Source organism: Pan paniscus, chromosome 7 (genome assembly GCF_029289425.2).
Source record: "Pan paniscus chromosome 7, NHGRI_mPanPan1-v2.0_pri, whole genome shotgun sequence".
Classification (NCBI taxonomy): domain Eukaryota; kingdom Metazoa; phylum Chordata; class Mammalia; order Primates; family Hominidae; genus Pan; species Pan paniscus.
Window position 1 is genome coordinate 150,160,447 of NC_073256.2, and position 27,889 is coordinate 150,188,335.

At 35.4% G+C, this 27,889-nt stretch overlaps 1 protein-coding gene across 21 annotated transcripts in view; it reads left to right on the forward strand.

Moving 5' to 3' along the window:
- The first annotated feature begins 1,017 nt into the window (after positions 1-1,017).
- Positions 1,018-27,889, forward strand: part of PHF20L1 (PHD finger protein 20 like 1) — a 74,524-nt gene continuing 47,652 nt past the window's right edge. For 3 of the 21 annotated variants that reach the window (XM_034966620.3, XM_034966623.3, XM_063606910.1), the window contains exons 1-6: positions 1,059-1,353; positions 3,504-3,619; positions 20,141-20,312; positions 20,465-20,549; positions 24,494-24,582; positions 24,805-24,894. In XM_034966620.3, coding sequence (XP_034822511.1) covers positions 3,537-3,619; positions 20,141-20,312; positions 20,465-20,549; positions 24,494-24,582; positions 24,805-24,894 — 519 coding nt within the window. In that variant the 5' untranslated portion in view covers positions 1,059-1,353; positions 3,504-3,536. Of the gene's footprint in view, positions 1,354-3,499; positions 3,620-20,140; positions 20,313-20,464; positions 20,550-21,697; positions 21,822-24,493; positions 24,583-24,804; positions 24,895-27,889 lie in introns of those variants that run through there. The other 18 variants (XM_063606913.1, XM_057303094.2, XM_063606914.1 and 15 more) reach the window with 14 other exon arrangements.

Consider the following 27,889-nt stretch of genomic DNA (forward strand, 5'->3'; position numbering starts at 1 on the left):
ACATGGAAAGAGAGTTGAGATGCTGGGCAACCAAAAAACAAGATAACAAATATCCACTAGAGACTGTCTTATTTATATCTTTCCTATGTATCACCATGCTTAGTTTAGCTCAGTAGCTATTAGTGACTTAGTAGATGCTGAATGAATGTTTGTTGAATAAAAAAAGAATGATTGTTTAATTTACCAAATCTTACTATAACTGAAGCTTAAAGAGAGTTACTTTGCTATTTTAACTCCACACTATGAAGCAAGATAAATATAAGTGACATTTGTATGCAACGTTGCACTTGAAAACCAGAGTGGTACAGTGGAAACCAAGAGAAAAAAGATGTTTCATTTCAATATTATTTTCAATGTGTTCACTTATTGGTTTCTCCCCACAGCAAGGATACTGTCTCCTGTGCTTAGTAGAGTTTGGGAGGGTAGGTATTCGATAAAAGCAGTTCTGCTATCATTAGCTGTGTAGTCTTGGGGAAGTGATATCAATGTAGCCGTAGGTTAAGGTTATTCAGCTGTGCCTGAGCACGCGCGTACACACACATCTTAGTAATATTCGTCTTTGTATTGTAAAGATCTCCAAGACTGGAAAGCAATACAATTGTAATACAGTTGTACAGTTGTGATTGTCATGTGACATATTTACAGCCTAGTGTCTATCACAAAGCATCCATTCAAGGGAGGTTTATTGATTTTGTAGTAGTAACCTTGCTCTATTCTTGATGTGGAGTGGGGTGGATATCTAAGAAAGCATGTAGTGCATTTGAAAAAGTTTGCCATGGGTCCTGGGTAAAGGGGTTTTGGTGACGTGGTTCCCAACGAATCAAGAATAATAAGCAATGCCCTTCGTCCTCAAATCTCAAAGGTCAAATACTTCACAACTACCAATAGGCACCAAGAGCTCGCGTTCTTTCCTCCACTAACCAGAGCCCCGCCCGCTAGCGGTCCGTCAACGACCGCAAAGCCCCGCCTCCTACGGCGGCCCGCCAATCGGCTGCGCGGCCCGGGCCCAACCCTCGTGAGTCACGTGACAAGGCCAGGCCCGCTTCCGGCACGTCGCGGGCGGCTGACGTCGCCGGGGCCCGGCGTCGCGTCAGGGCTGGCCGGCGGCGGAGGCGGCGGCGGCGGCGGCGGCGATGGCAGCGGACCCTGAGCAAGCTTGAGGGCTCGGACCCAGCTCCCTCCCGCGAAACCTTGGGCCGATCCGGCGCTGCGGCCCCAGCTCGCTCCGCTCCTGCTCCCTCCCCGGCCGCTGCCTGGGCGGAGGCAGAGGCAGAGGCCCGGGCTGGCCGCCCTGCTCGTGCCCCAGCTCGGCCCCGGACGGCCCGGCTGCTGTGCAGAGAGGAGGCCGAGTCGGTAAGAGGCGGCGGCGGCTGAGCCGGCAGGCCGCCTGGCCCCCGCCGGGCCGCCCGGGACGCCCCCATTCTGGTGTCTCTCTATCCGGCCCGCTCCCCTCCCGCCTCCCTCCCCGTAACTCGCCGGCCCTATTGTCTGGGCGCCGCAGCTCCCCCTTCCCCTCCCTTCCTTACCCCCCTGCCGAGGGCCGGATGGCTGTCAAACCTGGAGGCTTCTCCAGCTCCCTGCCAGCCCTGTCAGCCTTTCCTGCCTGTCTCGTGCCACCCCCTCTCTGTCTGGCCTCACCTCCTCACCTTTTTTGGCCTGGCGGTCATTCTCCGACCATTGCTTTACATTGTCGGTCTCTATGTCTTCTTGCTCGTTTCTTCTTCCCTCTAACTTGTCATCTCCGAAAACTTTCACTGTCCTATTTCTTGCCATTCTTTGCTCCTTTCCTTACTGTTTTTACTCCTCTCCGTGCTTTCTGCCTTGTTTTTGCTTCAAGTTTTACTCCCAGTAGACTGTCTTACTTTATGAAAGTTCCTTAATTCAAATCCCTCTTCATCCTTCCCTCTTCGAACCTAAGACAAAGGAAAATCTTGTTTTTTTTTCTGGTACTTCATCCCTAAGTGTCACTGGGGGATTATACTCATTCAATCCATCACTTAATTATGGGCTCTAAGTTTGATTCTAGATGTTAGTGTACCTTGTGAACTATCCCTTACTGAATTCTTCCTGTGACAGACAGCAGAAAAGGTTGATTCGATTTCTACACAAACATTTAAGTAACTGCCTTACGTGTTGCGCACTGACAAGACCTCTATTAAAAATATTCGTACATTTGTTCTTTTGCACCAGCTACACCCTGGGCAAGCTCCCTGTTAACTTTTTAATGCTCTAATATTTGCTTATACCATAGCAGGAGGATACCCACTCTCCCCCTCCAACCATGGGTATTTGAGTTCGCATATTTTCATGGCCAGTGTTGATGCTATTTTTTCCCTTACCTATCAGACTCTTTCAAAGAGAAAAGAGGGAGCAGTTGGAATTTTATGTTTGTTGTTCTATTTTGTCTATTATGAATTGTGACAAAACCATTATAAAAGATGACAAGTGTGTGTGTTTCTTTTTTTCTTTTTAAACTGTAGGGAACATAGTCATTAGTGATCTCAAATACCGAAGGACATTTTACGGATCTCTCCTCGCCCCTGATAACAATCAATTTACATTCTTAATTATGAGTTATGTTTTGATTAGGTTATCTCAAAATGTATTCATATTCCTCACATACCCATTAGTGAAAAAGAGGCCACCTCAAGTGTGCTCGGTGGCCACTGTGGCCCAAAATATAGTACTTTGCATGTGAATGACCTAGGGATACATAGGTACTCCTTTGCAGTTTTTGTTCTAGCATTACAACCACTTTTATTATCAATGTGGACATTGTCTATATTGAAATATAGTAGAAATACTCAGTTAACAAAAGCATGTTATTATTGCTTGTTGAATGTAAAGTATAAGAAAGCAGTCTCTTTTGTAATACTGTATGTTAAATTAAAATTATTGAATTATGTGCTACCAAGGTGGGAGATCATGGGTAATGAAAAATCCTAATTCCAAGAGGAATTAGTGGTATCTTCACTGGCAGAGGAGTGTGCCTACTGTTTCCTCCATCTTTATGTGCTGTAGGGCCTTATCTAGTGTTTTGTATTATGAGGCACTCAACAAATATTTGTTGAAATTAAAAATTGATTTTGTTCTCAGGAATTTCAGTAGTCCTATTCCAGAATACTCAGCTGTCTTAATTTTTCAAAGGCAGGAAAGCATTTTCAGCTTCCCCGTGGAGAATTTTCTTGGGTATCTGGAAGCTCAAATGTAAAGCATTTTTAGCTATTAACAATTTTTAACAGTCCATTTACTCATTCTTTTTAGATAGTTTTCTTTGTTCTTTTTCTTAAATCATTATCAAGATTGCCTGCAGATTGCACAGAACTTTATATAGAGATGTTGGTAATACTCCTTCAAATTTCTTAACAATTTGGCAAGTATTTCATATTCTCATGTATTGTTTTAGAAATTCTGTTTAATTTTAATTTGACCTGTTCCCTTATACTCTACTTCCTATGCATTTTCTGCATTGGAATCTAACTTTTTTCTTTCTCTTGAGGTAGTGAAAAGAGAATACTGAAGAATAGGATCTCAAGATGAGTAAAAAGCCCCCAAATCGCCCTGGAATCACTTTTGAGATTGGTGCTCGTTTGGAGGCACTGGACTACTTACAAAAATGGTATGGAAAATATAGAACTTTCACCTAAATATCACAATATCTGTAGCCTTACATATGTTAATTAAAACAGTAAATTCCACTGATGGTAGCAGAAACATCAGTGTATTCACATTTCGATTACACATATATGTTGTTTTTTAGTTTTCCTACTCTTTAGGCTTTTTAGGTTTAGCATTTAAAAACTATTTTTAGTCAACTGACTAAATTATTTAGAACAATCATTTTTGGTGTTTGAGAAATGAAAATAATTGTCTAGAGTATGCGGTTTATGTATACCTCATGTATACCTCACATGAGCTGTATTGGTGGAAGTAGAGAGAGGAGTAATCCAGAGAACCAACTTCTCACGTTTTGGATAAATTTTGATTTAAATTGGTATTTTTGGTCTGTCAGTGGTAGTCTTTCAAACTACAGAGTATATTAATGGTTAGCATAGCATTTTTTCATAGTGAACACTTTCAAAAACATCTCCACTATTCATTATCTCACCTAAAACCAAAATCACACTTAACCTCCTGTTTTCCCTGGTGGGCCTTAACCTAAAGGCAGGTTGTTACTGTCTCCAGTGCAAAATAGGCTGTCCTTTCAGAACTTGTGTGTCTCCCCCTATTCTGGCCATTGTGGTAAGTGGTAAATTTAAACACCTCCCAACATAGCCTTTATACAGTGGTTAGGAAAAGTTGATGAATTGGTATAAAACTACTATCTGGAAAGGAGAGAAGGGGAAGCTACATGCAGGGGTCCCTGGGCCAGAGTAGGAATGAGGAGGATTCTCCTTTCTCCTAAGGAGCGTATTCCTCATTTGGGTTAACTGGCCCCTCATTCTGCTGTCTTGGCAGATCTCTTTTGTTGCCATTTGCAGGCTCCTAACCTGAGAGGGGCATTAGAGGGGTTCCGCTTCTGGGAGGGATGCTGCCTTTGCTCCTCCTGAAGCCCGTTTATTTTGATGCGAGCTCTTGTTTAGCAGCTCTTGGACTTTCCCAGACTTTTTGACATTTTCTCTGATTTAAAACCATAGTGGGCATTTTGTAGATTTACTTTTGATTGATTTGTGTTAAGTCAACTTCCCGAGTTGGCAATGGCAGGCAGAGAAATCTTGTTTAGTCATGATATTTGACTGTATAGACCAGGCTGGGGTTTCTCTCTCTTAACATCTGGCGTTAGAGCTTGGCACATATCTCTGACCCCAGCTTAATGACCTCTTGTTTTGAGCTCCACTTTAGGACAGTTTGAAGCTACAATTTGAGATGGGGAGGTTAATCGATACTGTCACTAGGTGAAGAATGTACATGGTAGTTCTCAGGAGGGGTTTGGGAAGTACCTGGGAACTAGGCAGTAGCATCTCTCCTAGTGACGATCAAAATGTCTCCAGACATTGCCAAATGACGACTGGAATGAGGGTGGGTGGCGGTAAAAATGATTGAGAAACTCAGCATTAGACCATGCAACAGAAACTGCCAGTTGAGGCAGCACTTGTCTATCTTGGTTCTCATTTGACCAAGAGAAGCTTTTTACTCCAAAGGCATACTACTGAATGTCTGTGTGATACAAGGGTATAAGAAATAATACTTGTTACTTCTTTGATATTACTCTTAAGTGATTTATTTATTTTTTAAGTTACTGGCTTTGTGACTTAGTTAATTCATATTAATATATTAGGCTTCCCAACTGACGGTGTTGCAGTTGAGCTAGCTAGCTTCCAGTTTTGGAGAAACACATAGTTGATTAGTTCTGTCAGTAATTTTCAGGGATATTAATATAACTTGGATATTAGTGAGAAATTTTCTTTCAGTAGTAAAATGTTTTCTAACTTAGGAGCTGTTAAATTTATGATCCAGTAGTTCAAAAGACTACAAAAAAGAACTTTTAAAACCATGCTTGAATGTACTTTTAGAGTATTCTGTGTTTTTAGAATACTTGGAATTTCAGAGAACAAATGAAAGTTGTATCTTCTTGCCACAAAATTCATATGTGCTTATTTGAGCGGTGTCATGCAAATGTACTCACTGATGAAGTTTAGATTTAATTTTAATGACCCTGGTAATAATAGTTCTCTTTAATGGAAATAAGCATTAGCCAGGATAATCACATATTATCACTGAAACTTGTTATCAGTTTTATTTTTATAAGCTGATTTATATAAAGATTTTGGCATTCTGTTTCAGGTGGCTCCTTATTTAAAAAAGGATTAAGAATATTGTATATATGTATTCTAGGTAATTTACAAAAATAATTTTCTTATGGTAATTTTGCTTATTAATGTCAGTAGTTTCAAGAACTAGTTAGGCTTAGGTGCCCCTTAAATTTAGTATTAGATGGTGTGCTATTGGACCAACTATTTAATTACTAAGATGTATTGAATTTTATATGGGACACAAAAGTTCCGAGATTAGTGCTCTTAACATTTTATTTATAAATAGGATAATAAACTTAATTCTTCATATTATTCCATTTGTAAATGACCATTTTACATTTCATGGAAATTCTGTAAATTTTTGCATTAATATTAAGTAAAATTATAGAATTATTTGACGAGAAACTGACATTCTTGTGAGAAGCAAAATATTATAGTTAATCATTGAAAATATACAGAAATTTCTTTTCTCCCTCTTCTCCCACTCTTCTCTTTCCCTTCTTTCATATTCTATTTTTTGCATCCATATTGAATGCTTAGTCTTCCAAATTTATTCAATTCTCTTTGAAAAGTATTGAGTCATCTTTGAGATAAATGTAGTTTGAACTATTATGGGCATTGGATAGGGAGGAGCAGGAATGCAAATCTTGCTTACTGTCTCTATACTCAAAACATTTACAATAAGCAGTATATTACTGAGAAACTAACTTATCACATGTTGATAAATCACCTTTTGAAGAGAAGTGCAAAAGGAAAGTGGTGCTAATGAAGAACCCAAAATGCCTATTAAAGGTTTTTCTTGCTTTTTTTTTTTTTTTTTTTGAGGCAGAGTCTTTTCTGTTTCCCAGGCTGGGAGTGCAGTGGCGTGATCTTGGCTCACTAAAACCTCTACCTCCTGGGCTCAAGCTATCCTGCCACCTCAGCCTCTTGAATAGCTGGAACTACAGGTGTGCACCACAAGTCTGGGCTAATTTAAAAAAAAATTTTTTTTGTAGAGATGAAGTGTCACTGTATTGCCCAGGCTGGTCTGGAATTCCTGGCCTCAAATGATCCTCCCACCTCAGCCTCCCAAAGTGTACTCCTGGCTGGTTTCTCATATATAAAAAAGGAAAATAGTTTCTGGTATGTGTCTAGACATAAAAGGATAAACTCTAAATTTAGTAGGTGGAAATAATCTGAAGTTAAGCTCTCACTTTTAGCTTTGGGGTAGATTTGATTTAACAGGAAGACTCAATCTGTGTTTCTCAGGAAAAGTATGTTATTATTGCTTGAATAAACCATATCGTATAATTCTTACAGATCAGAAAGATACCTTATCTTTGAAAATGCATTGTACCTTTTTAAGTAGTGATTTATTTATTTTTATTTTATCTTATTTTATTTATTTTTTTGAGACAGAGTCTTGCTCTTTCGCCAGTCTGGAATTCAGTGGCGCAATCTCGGCTCACTGCAACCTCCGCTCGCTGCAACCTCCGCGTCTCAGGTTCAAGCGATTCCCCTGCCTCAGCCTCCCGAGTAGCCGGGACTACAGGCGCACGCCACCATGCCCAGCTAATTTTTTTTTGTATTTTTAGTAGAGATGGGGTTTCGCCATGTTGTCTGGGATAGTCTCCATCTCTTGACCTTGTGATCTGCCTGCCTCAGTCCCCCACAGTGCTGGGATTACAGGCGTGAGCCACTGCGCCAGGCCTAAAGTAGTGATTTATTTTTATTTTCAAAGTAACTTTATAGCTACATAAGAACACTCATTGGTGGTTTATTTATCAGTACTAATGGACACAGGCCCTGAGAAGCCATCAAGAGGTCAGTCATCTTAGTCCCAGTATTTGCTTTTTGATAATTGGATCTCTCCTACACTGACCAAACATAACTCCTGAGTAGTGTGGGCTGTTTTAATTTTTAAAAATATTATAGCTTTACAATATTTTAAAAACATTTTCTTTTAACTTTTTCAGTCATCTGCATAAAGACTTTGACGTGCTAATGTTTACAGCTAGCACAGTCAACTATTTTTTATCTTATTTTCATCATGTTTTTCACCACAAACTCTGTGCATCCAAACCTTGATATTCAGTTTTATAATCTCTGGAAGGTAGTAACATCATAAGAATAAAAATGAGTATAGGTGTGTTGATACAGAAGTATATTTGGGGAAGGAGAAAGTTGAGAGTTGAAGTTATATTGGAGACACTGTAAGCGGGTGGGTTTAAATTCAGACTGTTAACTTATTAATCCTGTAAATAGGGGTAAGTCCTTTAACTTGGTTTTCTTAGCAGTAAAATGGAAGCAGTATTACTGGCTTTTATTTAGAGGTTGGTTTTTAAGGTTCAAATAAAATTATGTATTGCTTTAAATTCTACAGATGGGTACATAATCATAAAGCATTGAGGTAAATGCAAGGGGAGAGGGAGAATAGAAAAGTAAATCTTTGGGGATCTGAAGAGTTAAGTGATTGAGTTTTTAAATGTAGCTTTAGTTGACAGGAGAGTGGCTTGGAATCATCGAAGGCAAAACATCTCATTGCAACAAGCTGATGACACTTTTTTCTTTTTCCTTTTTTTTTTGAGACAAAGTTTTACTGTCACCCAGGCTGCAGTGCGGTCATGAGATCATGACTTGAAGCAGCCTGCAGCCTTTACCTCCCGGGGCTCAAGCCATCCTCCTACTTCAACCTCCCAAGTAGCTGGGACTACAGGCGTATGCTATAGTAACCTGCTGATTTTCTTTTTCTTTTTCTTTTTTTTTTTTTTGGTAGAGAAAGCGATCTCTCTGTGTTGCCCAGGCTGGTCTTGAACTCATGGGCTCAAGCAGTTTTTCCATCTGTCTTGTTCTTCCAAAGTTGTAGACAGTCTTTTTGAAGTGATAATAAAATCCTCATGTTTCCACAGAGTTTTATAGAGTTTGCTTGCAAATATTAAAGTATCTAATCATTCTGAATATTGTTTAGTAAGAAAACTGATAAAATCACACTGGCGTTGACTACTGATTTAACTTCTGTTTTTTGATGGAAATTAAAATAGTTATTCTACAGTAAGCGATTGTTACAAAAACACAAGAGATTAAATAACATGCTGTGGTGTTAATCTTAAAATAAATTTGAAATATAGAGTCAATTTAAAACATTCAGATGAGATATGCTCCTCTGACTCTTTTGGAATATTTCTATTTAATTCTCTTCTAAATCTAAAGAAAAGGAAAATGAAAGATTAAAAAATGTGGAGATATCTCCAAGTATCAGAGTTTAATAGAACAGTATAAATTTGAATTGGCAAATGCTGTTTTCACACATTTGAAGTTTTTTGAACTGTATGGAACATTTGCAAATGTGAGTTTTTAAGATGTTCGTGCAGAATTTTAATAGTATAGGAGAATTAAGGAAATTTACATTGTAGCAAGTACAAATACTTGTTAATTTAAATAAAATTACACATTTTCTGAATAAAAAGTTACTTTTTTTCTAATTAGATTTAACTATTCAAAGGAAAATGCTACTAGAGATAAGTTGTGTCATCTATATTTAGAGTAGGAGAATGGTCCTAAAGTGTAACATGTAGATCAAATATAGCATTGTAGGAACACCAGGTGAATACTTCAAAAATAGAGGTTCTTTTGCTAATATTAATATGCATGCAGTTTTTGTCTTTTCATAATTTGGGATTCTTTCAGTTTGTCTATACATAGAAAGTAATGATTATTATTTTGAGTCATTACCTTTGAAAACCAATGCCAGCTGTAGACTCAGAAAAAATGTACAGTTGTATGTATACACCAAAATAAATGAATTATATACTATGGTCATAAGTTCATAGAAAACGTATACATGACCTCTAGGTTAAGGACCCTTCTTGCAGACAATTCATTTGAAATCTGTAAGTTTTGTTTAAAAATTCTGAGATAATTTACATTTAGATAGTCACAAATTTTGAATCTTAAGGTCAAAGTGAATCATCCAGTTTAATTATCAAGCAGATTTGTACCAGTGCACAAACATTTTACTTCTTTAACTTTTAAAATTTCCACAAAAGAAAGCCCCATAAATTCCTTTGAACAATGCTAAATATAAGAAAGCTTCCCTCTACCCCTCCAAAAATGTGAAAAGCATGATTTAGGGACAGAGAAGACTTATTTATTTGAAAACACACCTGGTTTCAGGTTGTTCTTGCTCTAGTGTTCTTCCTTTTTTTATGTTAATTCGTTTTTTATAGAACTCTTTCTGGTTTATAAGCTTTTTCTGCTTATCCTAGTTTTTTTGAAAAACAAAAGTATTGGAAAAAATAAATTAAACTGGAAGTCATAAAATACGGATTTTAAGTGCTATTTTGCCATGAACTATGTGATTTTGGAGAGGTATTTCTCTGCTTTAATGACCTTGAAATGAAAGTGTTACAGTTTAGATGATCTTTCAGGTGCAATTGAATTCCAAACTCAATTTCATTTTATCGATTTTCACCTATTCAGGGATGACAGATTTTTTTTTTTTTTAAATCATACTTTTAGATGGGTAAATAACACAAACTTGAGGCAGAGGTAAGATAGACAAAAAGTCATAGGTAGTTCAAAACTGCTGGCTACTAGAGGAGAAAATGAGAAAAATGTAGAAAACTGAATATAATTTGGAAAAAATATAGAGGTTTGAGCTATTTGGGGTATAACTGTATTGGGCATGAAACCTTTTGGCTCCCAATATAGTGATCTCTCCACTATAACCCATTGTCTCGCATAGATTTCCTAAAGCTTTGAGCCTCAGTTAACTAAATGGGCTCAGTGTTCATGGGCCACCGTAGTTTCTGACCAATTGTAGTTGTGAGTATATGTCTGGCATCTAGAAGGGCCCTGAAAGTCTGGCAAGCCTATGCCACTCTTTTTCATTGGAATTAGAGGGCTTGAGCAAGGTAGGTAAGTTTCAAGTTTATCCATCCTAGAGAGCTTTCCTCCTAAATTTACTTCAGAATCAAACCTCCAAGCTGATGATTTCTTAGCCTCCTTCATCGATTTATAATGAGGGTAAAGTCCAGGAATCTCAGGCTTACTGTGCTGTGCTTTATGTGTGTGTGATCGTATAGTGGCAAGGGTTGGAACAAGAGAAAAGACCGTTTTATTTGCTTATCTGACATTTGGTTGAAGTCCAGCCATCACGTATCACACACATCCAGCTCCCTATTTGTTACATCATTCCTGCCGAATGTTATTATGTATTATGAGATTTCACACTGTCACATCACATTAGATAATGGTTTATTTTTTAGTTGGGGGTTGATGAAAGCCACTAGCTGGGAAACAGTTTATCTGTTGTGGTAGTTAACTCTACTAAAAAGAATGTTTTGCAATTCTAGTTTTGCTGAGTAGACAGAAATGGCATCTGCAGATGCTTATGTTTTTAATTTTGGTTTTAAGTGATTTCTTTTAAGCTGAGGGAGAAAATACTAGTTTTAATTTTAAGTTTTGAGTATCAGTAGTACAATTTTTAAAAGAAATTAACGGAATATTGAAAAGACAGCTTAGTTCTGCTGTTCTTCATTAAGGTCCCAGTTTTTTAGTATTTTTACTGTAACTGTATATTTTGAAGAAGTGTTGACCACTCCCTATCATTTCTTGCTACAGATGGTTAGCACATAAGAATATACTTCTTATTAAATTAGGAATTGGTATGCAAGTATTATGTTATTTCAGTAATTATAATTACCTCAACTTTGAGAGGATTGTTGCAGTAAAGTTGAAGGAAGAGTATAGATATTTACTTAATATTCAGAGTGTCTTGAAAGTCTGTTTTCTTATTGCCAAAAAAGTTACCATGAATTAGAAATAAATTTATTTCTGTTGCATCATGATTAGCTAGGGTACTGAAGTATAAGCTACTTATATGAAATGGTGTATCTACAAGGCCTTAACATAGTAACTTACTCATAAAAGGTGCCCAGCAAAGTTTACTGAATTTTGTTGGGTTTAAAAAGGATGAATGAAGACAAAAGTTTTGGGATATCTTGAAATAACCTAGTTACCATTTCAGAAAATTATGGCAAATACATTGTGACTTTTGGATTGAAAACTAAACATAAGATGATATTTGTTAACCTAGATTAGCAAATGTAATTTATTTTTAAAATCACTTTTTGTTTTCCTTAGTTCTGTAACGTATCATATCCAAGATTTCCTCTTAATTTAAAAATTTATGAGTTTTCAAACGTGATGAAAGTTAAGCTACTTTCTTTACTCCAATTATTTAATTTTAATAATGTGATGTATCATACTTAGTCATAGTTGAGATGTAGTGCCCTTTTGTTTTGAGACATTTTAATAATAAAACAGCCTCTTATCTTTGCTTAGTAATTTTATGCATGGAGGATATTTATTTTGTACAATTATTTTCCATACTCTTTGGTCTAACACAAACCAACTTTAGGCATGCTGCTTGTATATGAGAGATTAAAAGTAAAATTTTAAGAAAAAAATAGATAACTTGATTTTTGTATTGTTTTATCTGTTTTTAATACATCTTTGGTAAGAGCCCCCTATATTGAAACACTGCCATAAATGTAATAGGAACTGAAACTCATCAGTTGCAAGATGCAGAATCTGTAATGATTGAATGCATGGTCTTTATGGACAGGAATACCTCAGTTCAAAGATCCACCATTCATTACCTCTTTTAACATGAGCAAGTTACTGAATCTTTCAGAGCCTCCATGACCTCCCTTTAAAAACTGGTAACAATATTAGTACTTCATTTAAAGGGTTCTTTGAGGATTTAAGCAAAATAATGCATGTTATATGCCACATGGTAGGCACATAAACATTAGTTTTAATCATAACAATAACATGAACATTCGTTATTTTAAGAAGGTAGAGTCAAATGCAGGAGGAATTGATGTAAATTCATCAGACTTTAATCAGTAGGCATATAAACAAATTAACTATCTGTAGTAAAGTTTTTTGTAAAGTGCTAAATGTTAAGAAATAGAACTGGGTGATTGCAACCTGCTAGATTTTGAGTTTTGCTAGCACAATTAAGTAACAAGTTTAGTTGTAGCTTGAAAAAACTGTATGAAGTTCATAAACTTTGAGTCAAATACAGATGACAGGAAGATCATGTTTTAGTGGCATAGGAAAGAAATTCTCTGTGGTCTAATGGATGCTTGTGGTGGGAGAAGGTAGTGAGTACAAAGGATATGGTACAGGTATTTTGATTTGGTTAGAACTGACAGTGAGAGTGAATATAGGCATGGCAGGATTCAGGTGCTGGGGGGGTGGGAGGAGAGAGGAACAGGAACTTAAATACAGTGATCTGAAGTGATACATTAATTTGCAAAGTACCTGCCACAAGGTTCTAAAAGAGAAGACATAGCTAATTCTGTTCTTCTCTTTGTTGTAGAAGTTGTGGACAAGTAGGAAGCAGGGTGAACTGTCAGCTCATGCCAGATGTGTACTATGGGGATCAATAGGTCTGAAAAGGCCTGAGAAATAATGTGATGAGGTTCTTAAACTTCAGTGTTGGAGAAGATATAATTTTGACCTATGAGCTATCATCTGAATGATTTGAAATTTTTAGACTATTTTGTATTAACATTGCATTGTGGAATATTGAGTTTGAATTAATCAAGAGAGTTTTGCTTTCGGTTTGTTGTTTTTAAAGTATGAAGCAAATGAACGTGCAGTATCCAAAAGTGCTGAATTTAAAATACTGTAATTGTAGTATGTGATACCGTTATTACAGTTATAATCAATGGGTGAATGGGAAAACATTTTTGAAAACTATAAAGCTTAATGTAAATTTAAAGTGCTACCAGGAAACTAAAACTTTTAAAGGGTAACTAGGATACAAGAATATTTTGTTTGCTTTGGGTTACATTCTGTGTTAATTTTTGTTATTTGGCAAATAATCCTCTCACTAATAATTGGATGTAAGACAGCTCTTACCCTTCTATTTCTAGTTCTTCTAATCTTTTAGTCATTTTTATGACTACCATAGTTATAGATGAAGTTCTTATCCACAAAACTATTTTGAATTGTTAGTCTTAGATCCCTAGGATTCTGCTAATATTTTAGTTATGTTTAAGTCATATTTTAGGTGTATTTCATACATACTATCCTTTAAAACATAAAGAACTGCCTTGTCCAAGAGAACATCCTTGTTCAGATACTCTTTCTGTGTGCTAGCATAATGTCTTTATTATACTAGCTATCATTATGTTGAATTGTGTTAACTTACTTCTTTTTCTTTGTTGAATAAGTGAAATGAATGAGGAACTGTCAATTTCTAAATTTACATGAATTAGACATCCTATTGGCTTATCCATATAAACAAGAAAGTGATTATTTAAAATACATAATTTGAATAACTTATTGAGGCAGTTTATAAAATTATGTTGCCATTTTGATTGATATGGTGCTTATTCAAATAATTAGTTAAATCCTAAATCTTTTCGTGAATTCTCATGGTCTTTAGGGCATTTGGCAGCATATTCTGGCCCTGCTTGGTGGATTGCAACCTGTCATTGAGGTAGTTATCAACTCTATCTTAAGTGCAGGAGATTCTAGGTTATATCAGTTAATTTCCCTTGTCATTTTCTCATGGTTGACTTTTTTTTTTTATCAATACAGTTAGAAATCTGGATATATATTTTAAATTAGAAGATAAATCAGAATGAATTCCTTAAATGCAAATGATGTTTAATTGTATTAATGTTCCTATGTTGAATGCAAAGAAATTTTTAAAATTAATCCATCAGATTATATTTCTGGCATAGCTGCATGCCCACCATTGCTTCCCTCTTTTATCCTAGGATAATGAAGCGCTGACAGTTTGAGTTAATAAATCATCTTGTCTTTCAAAAGTTTTTGGTTTTGTGAATGTGGACCACTTTGAAAATCTGATTAAACTTGGGAATTCTCACCTCAAAAGAATACCCATATACATCTACACCAAGCACATAGCATTTTGCATGCAGCCTCAGGGAATTCAGTCTCCTGATCTAGTGGGTGAGTCCAGACCTGCCCATGTAAAACAGTTAATAATGTGAGCCAGAATAAGAATTCACTGGTAATAATTCCCATTTTAGATTTCTGTAAAATATGTAAAAATAAATTTTAAGCAAAACATATTTATGTTTTGATAACACTTAAGAGTTGATACAACAGGGAACTGATAATGTCTGTTTACTGTATAGCTAACCTCTTTGGTCAGTTTCTGTTCTTATGAGATTATGGTGTTAGTCCAGAATCTGTAGATACTGCCACTCTCTGAAGAGTCTTGTACAAGTGGGAGTCATAGTGTTAAAATGACAACATATCAGATAATACAATAATATGCTATAGGAGTTTAGAGAAGGTGAAAAAAATTTTATTCTTAGTGATGGCTTTGCTCTACTCTAGTTATGGCTACAGTTTGACTTGGCCATTAGAGGACTTTAATTCAAAAGGGTCCCACACGAATTCAGAAAGTGTCTCAAGAAATCAGTTGAGATTAGTAGAATTGAGTATGTGAAAATTCTGTTGAATTCAGCAAGAATCATTTTAAAGTCTTCTGTATTTTGGAATGCTCTTCATTTCCATTAAGCCAAATAAACAATAAAGAATCCATTTTAGAATGAATTATTTTTCTTGTTAAGTTTTCTGAGGGTAAACTCTTTCCTGGGATTCAAGTATACAAGACATACGAGAGAGCAAGATAGGCTCAGCGGTGGAGGTGATTATTTTCTACACAAGTAGATAACATTTAAACAATGCATGAAGTTTTAAGTGGAATTAGGGAAGGGATATAGCAGAAATTTTATGGTATATTGCAGTAATATTTAAAGGGTAAGAGAGCTCTATGTAGAATTTTGGCACTGAGAAATCCTACTTTCAGTGAAGTTGCCTTCTCTCCATCTCTTTCTGTTGAACCCTTGAGAGATGTCAGCTATGGTTATTTTCTTTTCTCTTTATCTCTAATCATTGTTATCGGCGTCTTATCTCTGACTCTTTAAAATCTGAAACTTCAGTCTTCCACTTCTTGAATATTTTTCCAAATTACTCATAAATGTCTGGGATTGTGCCTAATCACAATTCTTTAATTTAACAGCTTCCTATGATTCAACCTTTAAAAAATGACAAAACAACAACATTAACACTACAGCTTCCAAATTCAATCAGAAAAATCTTATGTTTAATTCACAGTCAATTAGAATAAAACATAAATAGTGCATCAAAATAATATTGTTGTAGTTCAGTATACAGAGGCATTTGTGAATACATTTGTGTTCAGCAGTGTTTTTTCTTCACTGTGTGTATCAAAACATTATTACTATGAGCCATCTGCTAGAAATAACTTCACTGTGCAAAGCTATATGTTAAATTACCATTTAATGCATTTTACAGGTATTGCAAAGATCTCGATATTACGATTTTTTTCCTCTCGCGGTGTAACTGGTAACCAAATTAAGTACCAACTTTAAGTCACTCCCTGTTTTCTGTAGAATAAAGGATTGTTTCATTAGTTTGCTATTTCAAAGCCCTTCAAGTTTCAACCAGGCTAACAAGTCTCATCTGATGTCTTACTAGTCTCCTTTACCTGCTTTACTACTTACCATGTAGTCTAGCCAAAAGGACTGTTACTCTTTCCTTTAAGTGCTCCTCCAATCTCTGAACATGAGGTCTTTGAGGACAAATAACCATATCCTACTTATCTTGAAATCCTCAATGGCTGCTTGCCTAACTCAGAGTCATGTGATGGTTTTAAGTAAGTGAACATTGAGTAAATGAGTTATGCTCTGTGTATACACTTTGTGCTGATTAGGTCTATATTCTATATGTCCCCTAGCAAGTCTAACTTAAGTAACGTCTCCCGAGAACCTTCAGTAAATTCCCAGATTTTCTATGGACTATTAAAGCATCTTATATACAGTTTTTGTATACACTTACCAGTTTTACTATTTATGAAATAATCACTTAGATGGGCCTTATCCCGTTTCTCCTTTTGTCATAGAGTACAGACTTTTGTGCCACTTAGTCTTGGTTTTTAATACTGGCTGCACCATGTGTATTCTTGGACAGGTCTTCATCTGTTAAATGTACACTATGTTTTCAATACCTTTTATGATTACCAAGATCAAATGAGAAAACATATAGAAAGAACAGTTGGCACTCAATAAGTAAAAAACACAGAGCCTGACATACCTGCAATAGTAAATATTCTGATTCTTCTCTCTTTCTCCTAATCTGACCCTAAGCTAAGCCCATCAGTGATAGGAGTTATTTCCTTTTTTTTTTTTTTTTTTTTTTTTTAATACGGAGTTTCACTATTGTTGCCCAGTGCAATGGTGCGATCTCGGCTCACTGCAACCTCTGCCTCCCGGGTTCAAGTGATTCTCCTGCCTCAGCCTCCTGAGTAGCTGGGATTACAGGCATGTGCCACCGTGGCCGGCAAATTTTGTTATTTTACTAGAGACCGGGTTTCTCCATGTTGGTCATGCTGGTCTCAAACTCCCGACCTCAGGTGATCCACCCACCTCGGCCTCCCAAAGTGCTGGGATTACAGGCATGAGCCACGGTGGCTGGCCGAGTTGTTTCGTTTCCTTTTTATGTACCAATAGTGCCCAGCAAGTGCCTTAGTCTTCTTGGATGTTCAAATAAATGTTTAATGAATGAACAGAAATTTGGACATTTTTGATAATGGTAATATTTTTAACACCTTTAAGATTCAAAATTTGATTAGTGAACATGATAAAAATTAAAATAGAGAAGAATCTTGGCTATCTGTGTTACTTAATTCTTGGCCTTCATCCCAACTGTACATACCAATTTCTAGATATTTATGTAGAGAGTACAGCATGCTATGACTTACCCTAAAGAGGATCCCCAAAACATAATTTTCATTTTGGTTGATGCGTCAGGCATCTCAGCCAGAATAATTTAAAATATTTTAGAAAAACCGTAAGTCGCTTTAAAATGCAATCCAGATTTAAATTATTTGAACTCACTTAGATACTGATTCTTTACTGAATTAAGTCATGTTGTGAAAATAAAGATGTGTTTAACTCTGTTACTGTGGACTATTCTCACTTTGAGAAATGTTTCAAATATATAGAGTTGTATAGATTTAGAATATGAGGGAACCTAAAGAATAAACTCCTTATTTTTTTATTCAAAATGTAAATGATAGGACAAATTAAGCACATGAAATTAGAGGCTTTATGTTTTGAGGGAAACTTACCAATTTTTACAATTGATAGAATATCTTTTTATAGTACTTCAGTGGCTAGCGAATGTTGAAAAATAAGGAACAATCTTGTTCTAGGTTTTTCTTAATACTATTGACAATTTTTATGTTTTAAAAACCAGGGCAACAAAAACAAAACCAGAGCAACACTGCAAAAGACAAGTATTACAGGATTGATTCTAAGTGGGTGGGGCAGGCATGTCCACCTCAGGAAGTATGTTAATCTCCTAAGTTTACTTGTTTTTATGCCTTTAACACAGGTCTTCCCTCACCTATACTTACTCCCCCCAAAAGACTAAGATCTAACAAGGCTATAATTGGGTCAACTGCCTTCTTAGTTCTGAAGAAATGAGCAAATTGCCTTTCTTTAAAGCGGCTTCTTACGCCTGCAGACATTCCCGCCTTTCTTTAAAGCTGCTGCTTACGCCTGCAAACATTCCCTGAGTAGCAGTTTTGTGTCCTGTCATGGTGCTAGGTCCTGGGGACTACAAAAGTAAACATGACTCATTTATCTCCAGAAGCTCACAGGCCAGAGTAGCATTTCTAACCTCATCTTCCTTAGCTATTTGCTATCTCAAGAAATGTTAATACATTTTCGTGATAAAAGGGGTTACATGTTTTCTTGACTCTAGTAACACTGAGTGCTTTATCTGCATCTCGTTGACTGCACCAAGAAGTCTTTCAATAAAGAATGCAGCCTAACTTTTTTTCATCCAATAATTCCCTAGCTTATTTGAGAAGACCCCTTTTTTCTTTTTTTTTTTTTTTAGTGCCACACATATCAGTGTTCCAAGAGATAGAAATGTTCTTCAGCACCCAGTTTGAGTGAGAACCTGTGCAGAGATGATGTACAGCTTTAATGAGATGAGTGCTGTCAGAGCAGCAGGAGCCGGGGAGTTAGGGAAGTCTTCACACAAGCAGTTCTGTGTTTAACCAAGTCTGCAGTGATTTGTATACAAAGGAAGGGAAGGGTGGTTTAGGGCTCGGACGGAAAGAATAGAATGGAGAATAGCATGAATGCTTGACACAGAGCAACATATATTTGAGGAAAATCCAAGAGCTCAATATCATTAGATCAAAGTGGGGTTGAATGTCAAAGATCGAAGAAGCTCTACCGGAGAATGATCCTTGAAATATCTGAAAAACTCTGAATAGCAAGATTGAGCTATAAAGTAGGTAGTAATCAGTTCCTACATTTCAAAGTTATATAAAGTCCATTGTACTTTATATTTAAAGCTAGTTTTCCACGGGGAAAACAAAGATTCTGAATTTAGCAAAAGCTAGGAAGAATATGGGATAAACTGTATGGCTGAATCATCCACTGTGTGCTGCTATTGAGTTGTGAATGTTATTTAATCATACTTTAAAAAAAATTGAGTCATCTGTTAACATTTTAATACAGTACATTAAGAATGACGAAGCAACTTTCCTTGTAAAAGGTTTTAAGTTAACTAATTCCTATTTTGGAATTACAGAATTACCACATGTGAAGACAGAACAATGAAATATTTTGTATTTTTAAATTTAAGGTTTTACTGAGCCTTACCATCATTGTTGCTCTTTATAAAATATTGATAAATACAGAAAAATAAGAATTAAAGTGAGCTTATGCCATATAAAGACAGTGTACATGCTGATGTATTTTTTGCTAGACAAAATTTACATATTTATATTTATGCTAAATAGAGTTCTTGTTTTTTACATTTTCCCCACATTGTAAATTCTTTGTAAGCACCACATTCAGTGACTACATAATATTTCATTCAGTGGATGTATCATTGTTTGTGTAGCTGTAGACAGTCTTCAGTTTTTCCAACCATATATTTAGATGGTTTCCACTTTATTTGTTATTATAAATAATGTTTTCTGTATATAATTCCAGAATTGGAATTGTTGGGTCAGAAAGTAGGAATATGTTTAAGGTTCTTGATGTATGTTACCACATTACTTCACAAAACAGTGCAGTCATTTATATTTCTACTGGGAGTGTATCAAGGAGTTTATTCAGATCTTGAGGACGATCATTTATAAAGACAATAAAGCAGAGTTTTTTGGTTAGTTTTAAAATATGGACATATTTATTGTTTTCTTCATGGTTTTAATGGTAAGCAACATTCAGCTAAATCTATGTATAATACTTTGTATAAACAAATATAAGGATTTTCTCTTTATATGAAGCATTTTGATTTTTGAGGTATCCATCACGAATTGAAAAAATTGACTATGAGGAGGGCAAGATGTTGGTCCATTTTGAGCGCTGGAGTCATCGTTATGATGAGTGGATTTACTGGGATAGCAATAGATTGCGACCCCTTGAGAGACCAGCACTAAGAAAAGAAGGGCTAAAAGATGAGGAAGATTTCTTTGTAAGTAGCAAGTTTTTTTCTGTTTGCTAGTTTTGCCAGCTATGTAATGACATATTTTAAAAGGATTCTGTTAAATTATACAAAAGCCTGTTTTTGTTAAGAAATGCTTATTTAATATACATGGAATTGATCTGAAAAGTTGTTTAAAATAGGATTTTAAAGCTGGAGAAGAAGTTCTGGCTCGTTGGACAGACTGTCGCTATTACCCTGCCAAGATTGAAGCAATTAACAAAGAAGGTATGTGTTTGAAATGATCTGAGACTTAAAATTAGATTAATAGTAAAATTTCACTGTATTTTAAATTTTAATTAGTGTGTGTTATGTAATCATTACGTATAACTTTTATATTTTCTGTAAGTATTCTTTTTCGGGAGCATTTGATTTGTTATGTGTTATCGAGAATAAAATGCTATGTGGTTTGCTACCTAAGTAGTGTTTAAATTAGTAGACAAAAATAGTTGGTTAAAATTTTTCAACTTTCAATTCACAGGCTTATATCATATACATTTTATTTCTACTTCTCTGTTTCTAGTTTGTGGCTAAGTTATATTTATGAACATCTACCCAAGAGTGTGAGGAAAGGTTAAAGATTTAGGGGAACTCAAATCAGTTCAATTCACAAGTGAAATACATAGGATATTTTCTGAGGAAAGAGTATGGAATTTTTACCAGTTCGAGGATTTCCCTTATTGTGTCTCTCCCTGCTGTCCTGTCATTAATTTCTACAGATAATTGAGTTAATTTTCTAGTATCTTTTTGTGGACATGTGTTAGAATATTAGATACTGAGCCAAAGTTGCTTAAGTAATCAAAAGTGTTGAAAGTAGCACAGAAATTAGGCATGTTAGTGTTGCATAAGACTGGGAAATCTGTTGGACAGATCATTAATTTAAAACAGAATTCATATGCTCATTAATTTGGAAAGTTGTGAGAATTAATAATTAAATTATTGTTGAAAACATACCTGAATATTTTATTCAAATTTCTCATTTAAAAAAGTTTTGGAATACTTGCACGTGTTTTTTAAATTCAGTAATACATTAATTTTCTACTAAAGTTATTTCTTAAACTTGACCACTTATGGTAGTCCTTCCTTATCCACGGGGGATACATTCCAAGACCCCCAGTGGGTACTTGAAACTTTGGAAACTACTGAACCCTATATATACTATGTTTTTTCCTATACTGTACATGTATATGAATGATAAAGTTTAATTTATAAATTAGGCACCGTAAGAAGTTAACAATAATAAAATAGAATAATCAAACAGTATATTGTAATAAAAGTTATATGAATGTGGTCTCTCTCTTCCTTCCTCTCTCTCTCACTCTCTCTTGTCTCTCTCTTGCAAAATATCTTATTGTGCTGTACTCACTCCTTTTCAGACCGCGGTTGACTGCAACTGTGGAAAGCGAAATCGCGGATAAGGGGGATTTCTGTATTCATTGTTATTACTAAAGAAACAAACATTGAGTGACAGCTTCTTGGCAAGAAGGGCATTTAATCTAAGTAAGGGGACATTTCCTTTAAACTGAGTCTTGAAAGACAACTAAGTTAGCTAAAGTAGTGATCAAAGTGCTTTTCTGGTGGAAGAAATATGTGGAAAATAACAAGTGGGAGAGGCATGCCATGTCATTTTAAGGAACTGCAGGTTGCTTAGAATGAAAGATTCGTTTATAGGTGATAGAATAGCTAGAGTACAGGTTGGAGAGAAAGGCAAAGATTGGTATATGAAGTGTCATGTAATCTTGCTAAAGAATTAGAATTTTATGTGGAGGTGATGGGAGCCATGGAAGAGTTTTTAGGCTGAGGATTTAATCTAACAACAAACTTGAGAGAAAATAGGAGGTAAGAGAAGATAGAAGAGGAAAACAGAGATATATTAAGGAATTTTAGGTGTGAAAAAATAAATCATAGTAGTCTAGCTAGAAATCATGATATAACTTTATAAAGACCTTAATCCAATGTATTGTCTTAATGAATTGAAATCATGAATATGGCTATGGTTTTCTTACCACTGGTTACCCCTACAGAAAGAGTTGAGCGACATCTCAGTTGTTAGGTGTGCAGGCTGTTTCTTCTTTTCTAGTGGGCCCTGTATTTCCCTGTACACTTACACTTCTGTGGAGCTGTGTTATGGAGCTTACATTCCCAAGTCTTATTCACATTGGCTTCCGAGTGTCTAGTCCAGAGCCTAGCACATAGTAGACAGTCAGTAACAATTTGTGGAAGTAAAGGAAGAAGTAAAATCTCTTCTGTTGGGTAATAAGATGTACCCAAAACAAAGTGAAATTAAACAGTCATTGCCCTCTACATTAATTCATAACAGTTTCTTTTAAGAGCTTTGGGACCTTCGTTCCATGCTTAAAGTTCCCTGTGTGTGTGCAGATGCAAGTACACACATAGCGCACACACTCAGAACAAAACCACCCTCATTCTTTATTCTATCCCTTTCATCTACAGGCATTTAATACAGAAAATTCAGCTTACCTTAGTGGAAGAGAGTGTGATCCCTGGCATTTCCAGAGTAGTTTCAGTGAACACATAGTGAAATATTGGCAGATACTGTTTGTTTTCTGAAAGGTATTAATTTTGTGATTTCTGTATGCCCCAAGTGGTGGATAGGCCTGCCCGCTCCCCACCTTGACAAAAATCAGAAGGGCAAAAGAAGCCATCCGTTCAGTGTAAGAGCAAAACAAAATGAACAATTGTGAACATTTAGGCATTTGTAATACAGCATATAGAAGCAAAGAAAAGGGGCCAGTCAGTGTGTACTGGAGTCATTGGGGAAGTTTTCATCTTGGGAATGGTCCTTGAAGAGTGGACTGGGGTTGAGATAGACATAAGGAAAGGAGAAAGGCATCACCACAGAGGAAATAGCATGAGCAAAGGCAGAGAGGTATTAATGCCCAGACGGCCTGGTGTGCAAGCTGAGTTTTTCTGGAATGCTGTATTGAAGAAGGAAGACAGAAAGTTGCAGGAAAGATGGAAGTGCCAGGTGTACACAGAGTTTGGCATTCTCAAAATTTTTCCATTGTCTTTACATCCTTGCTATTCGCCTGATCAGTTGTTTGCATAACTTGAATTTAGATCTTTATATCTGTGAAATTCAACGTTAGGCTAATTATAGAAAGAAATAAAATCAAATGGTGTTATTCAAAGTACCCAAAAAAAAAAAATCTTTGCACATATATATTATCGGCTTTGGTGCCAACCCCAAGGACATTAGTAATGATTGTCACATTTCTTGCTTATAATTCTTTTATAAAGACCAAGTATCTGTTTACTTAAAATGGGACTCTGCCTTCATTGGGGAAATGGTGGAAGAACATTTTTCTAGGAAATGACAGGAAAACATTTGAATTTCCTTAAGTAGGCATTATACATAATTTATATATCTTCTAATAGTACTGGCTTATATTGACTTGAAAGCATGGGGTCTGTAACAAAAAGTGAATATGCTTCATAATAGACAGACAAAATCTTGAGTCCTTCAAGTAGGATGAGTTTGTGGGAAAGACATGGATGACCAGATGAGATTGGAAGTATTAATTACGGCTGTGCTGCCTGCCACTTAGGTGAATGCCATTGGGTGTAGCATTTAGCCTTCCTCTAGAATTCAGTGTTCTGAGCTACTTATGAAGACTTTTATCTAGATGATTTGTAAAATATTTTCTACCTTTAAAGTCTGGAACTACAATTCTTATTTTCCAGTTTGTTGTTATTGCCCAAGGAATAATCCTTTCCAGGGCAAATGATCTTTTTTGCATATCAGCTCCTTCTCTGTATTACTTCTTTTGAAAGAAACATTCAAAAGCAAATGGTAATGCCTATGGAAATATTACATATTTTTGTAAGTAATGATTTTACTTTTGTCAGCTATGTTGAGTCTAAACATTTAAATTACTGCAAAATAAATTATAAAATTTCTTAGTAAAAATCAGAATTACATGGAACTAACTTATCAAGACTTAATTTGTGTACTTGTTAGGGGAAACAGGAGTTCAGAGTTGTTTTTAGAGGGAGGGAGAAAGTAAACTTGATGGAGTCCTTAACAGGAGCATTTGTAGTTTTTGCATTCCTAAAGCATTTATCTATACAAGTCACTACTTGTTAGATTTCAAGTGTTGCTGTAAACTTGAATTATATTTTCTAATGATTCTGACTTGCTCCTGTTTCAGGAACATTTACAGTTCAGTTTTATGATGGAGTAATTCGTTGTTTAAAAAGAATGCACATTAAAGCCATGCCCGAGGATGCTAAGGGGCAGGTAAGAGTGTTCAGTATTCCTAGCTACCCAAAGGGATATCTTCTTGAACGGTGACTGATCAAAATATATTTGTATGTGTATTTTTTAAAAATGAACTAATTGTAGGGTTATGTGCTGATAGCCCCAAATAGCAGCAAGAAGAGGAAGCTTAGACTGTAAAATAAATTATACATTTGATTTTTGCTTCTTTGGTTTAGACCTGCTAAAGTTATAGGTCACTAGTTTCTGTTCCAGGTGAAATCCCAGCATCCACTAAGCTGGTGTTGTCCTATCGACCCAGCTGGATCGTGTAACCAGTCTATGGGAAGTGAGGTAAGTGCCTTTTTTTTTTTAATTTTGTTTTGTTTTTCCTGGTATATAATGTCATTTAGAAAGTTAAAAATTTTTAATATAAAAATTTACATTGAGTTATCTTCTTCTTTCCTTCTACAAATCATAGTCATTCATCTTCCTTTAAAAGGCGCTTACCTGACACTCTGTAGGCTGTTTCAGATAGGGCTCTCTGAGTCATATGATGGAAGCAGTGTATTGTATGCTTTGTCACTGCTCAAAGCAAGAATGGATGGTAAGCATTGGAAGGAGAATCTTGGGTGGAGGTAAAAACCACAATTCCATTTGTTGGCTATGTTTTCTGAAATACTGGAAAGAAAGGTGCCATTAGAAATTTAAAATATTTTCTTTTCTATTCTGCTGTTATTTGGGATTTTCAGCACCTGGACCTACAATTAATTTTAAGAAATTGAAAGTAGTGTGTAAAAATGTCTAATATGGAAATATGCTACGTATTTGTTCCATACCATGTGGTGAAAACTGTCATTTTGAAATGTATTGAAATTACCTGGTCAGCTTCAGTCAAGTGTAAACATTTAGTGCTCTAGAAATGTATATCTACCACATTAAAAAAATTATTCATGAAGAAATAAGTGTGATTGTTTTAAATTGCCTGGTTTTCAAAAATTTAGTTATGAAATGATTAGCAAGCAGATTTCTTCTAATTAATATGTAAATGCAATTTAAAATGAAAATGCTTTTGATCAGGAAGTGGCTTTGTGTCTTCCCACATGTATGTATAAATAAAGTGTTCTTTTAAGCATTCAGTGGTGTGATTTCTTGGTTACTACATAGATTGATTAAAAGGTTGGGAACATTGTATATACCTGCTTAAACAAAAGTCTCAATTTTTTTTTTTTTTTTTTGCTTTAAAACAATTATTTTGTTATTCTGGTTGATCAGATGTTCATGAATTGACATTATATTATTGCCTTAAAACTTTGTTTTTTCAAAGTGGGACACTGAGCCAATTTGGTTTGTGGTAAAATTACAGCTTGTAAAAATTAAATTTATTGGATGTTATGGATGTTTGTTTTTAATAAGTAGTGATTCTTTAGTCACACTATGATGCATTATAACATTAAGATCAGTGCCAAGATATAAAACAACTGAAATAATATTTGGGTAGTAGTATATTTCTTTTAATTTTTCATTTTTTTCTTTATAATTCTTAATCACTGCAACGTTAACAATATTTGTAGAATTGTGTTTTATAAATGACTCTCATTTTATGAGTTGCTTTTTCCCAACAAGCTTTTGACTTGCCTTCATCAAAGAAATATGCCAAATCAGTTGTTATTTGGGCAAAGCTAAGGGGGGCCTATCTTGTATAATATCTTCTAAATTTTGAGTACTTTGAGAATTTCTTTAGAAAGATAATTTTTAAATTAAGCTAGCAAAGAGTAGTGCAACAAATTAATGCACTGTGGAAATGCTCTTCCTGAACCTGTCTAAAATGTGACATTAGTAACACTTTTGTATATGCAAACCTCTGAAGTAATTAATATTCTTAAGCCTAAATAAGTCTTAATTCTGTTGTTTTTGACTTTGAACCCGTTGGTTAATACTGGATAAACTTCTGCTTGCATTAAGAGGTTAGCTTGAGCACCTTAAAGAGCTTTTAATATTACAGTGGGTGCAATGTGAGCTGTAGTCCTTCTAACACTGTATTTGTAGACATTTTTCTTACTGGGAAAGAAGGTAATGGTAGACATGTTATCAGCCCAAAATAAGATCCCCTCTTTTTCTCCCTACCTACAGTTTTTTCTTCTTCCACATAATTTTGTGTGGAATGGTAGTGTTGATACATAAATAGCTATGAAACTGACATATATTATAGGAGGGGGATTGATTCCTTCATCTTATGAGATACCTCCTTGTTCCTTCTGGTTTTCTACCCTAATAAGAGTAGTAGTAATTACAGGGTGAGAGATTGAGCCATTATATTTTTAATTTGGAAGCTTGTAACAGAAGTATTTGCCTTTTCTCTCATTTCTTCTTCCTGAGGGCGTGCCGATACAAAATATACGTTGTGACTCACTAGTGTTAATGGTTGGCTTATAGGTCCTTTGCTATTAATATTTACAAAACATTTTTTGTGTGCCTTGTTTCGTTGGATTCTCATAGTAGATCCTTTGACATAGGTATGGCTAATATTTCTGTTTCACATTTGAAGAATTCAGAACTTAGAGAATCGAGTGACTTAAAATTTTACTCATTCTATGCGAAGTGATTCCTTTAACCCAAAGTTTCTGATTTCAAACACAGTGCCCTTTTTAGTGCAATATTCTATTATGTTATCTACAAAGAGCTCGAAAACATCATTATTAGTTATAGTTCATGGAAAGATCACACTTCAGTTATTTTTAGCAATGAAGCTTTTCTATAGAAGGAATAAATTCAGTGTTTGATAGCAGAGTAGAGTGACTATAGTTATTAAAAATGTATTATATTTGAGTGATGGACACCCTAAATACACTGAATTGATCACTACTAATTATATACATGTAACAAAATTTCACATGTATCCCATAAATTTGTATAAATAAACGTAAAAGCAAACACAAAATAGAAATCAACATAAAAATAAAAGAGCAAAACAATGGGAGAATTCTTTAATCACAGAGCTACAGTGATTCCCATGCAAGTCATATGATTGAAAAGCATTTTAAAAACATATTTAAATTTTAAAAGGTGCAGTATGATTCTCTTTTTAGTTTTTTTCTTTATTGGAGGTAGAAAACAACTTGGGATGGAAATTACTTCTGACATTTTCTAGCAACTCTGACAACTTAAAATTTTCCCCGCAATGTGGAACCCAGGATTAAATGCTTTACTCTTAATAGGTCTGCAAAAGTATGATCTCTGTGGCATATAACACTTTCCTTTTGGTTGTCTGATTGTACTTACTCTTGTTTCTCTTCCCACTTTGTTGATTGTTCTCTCTCAATCCTTTTTTTTTTTTTTCATTGATGGT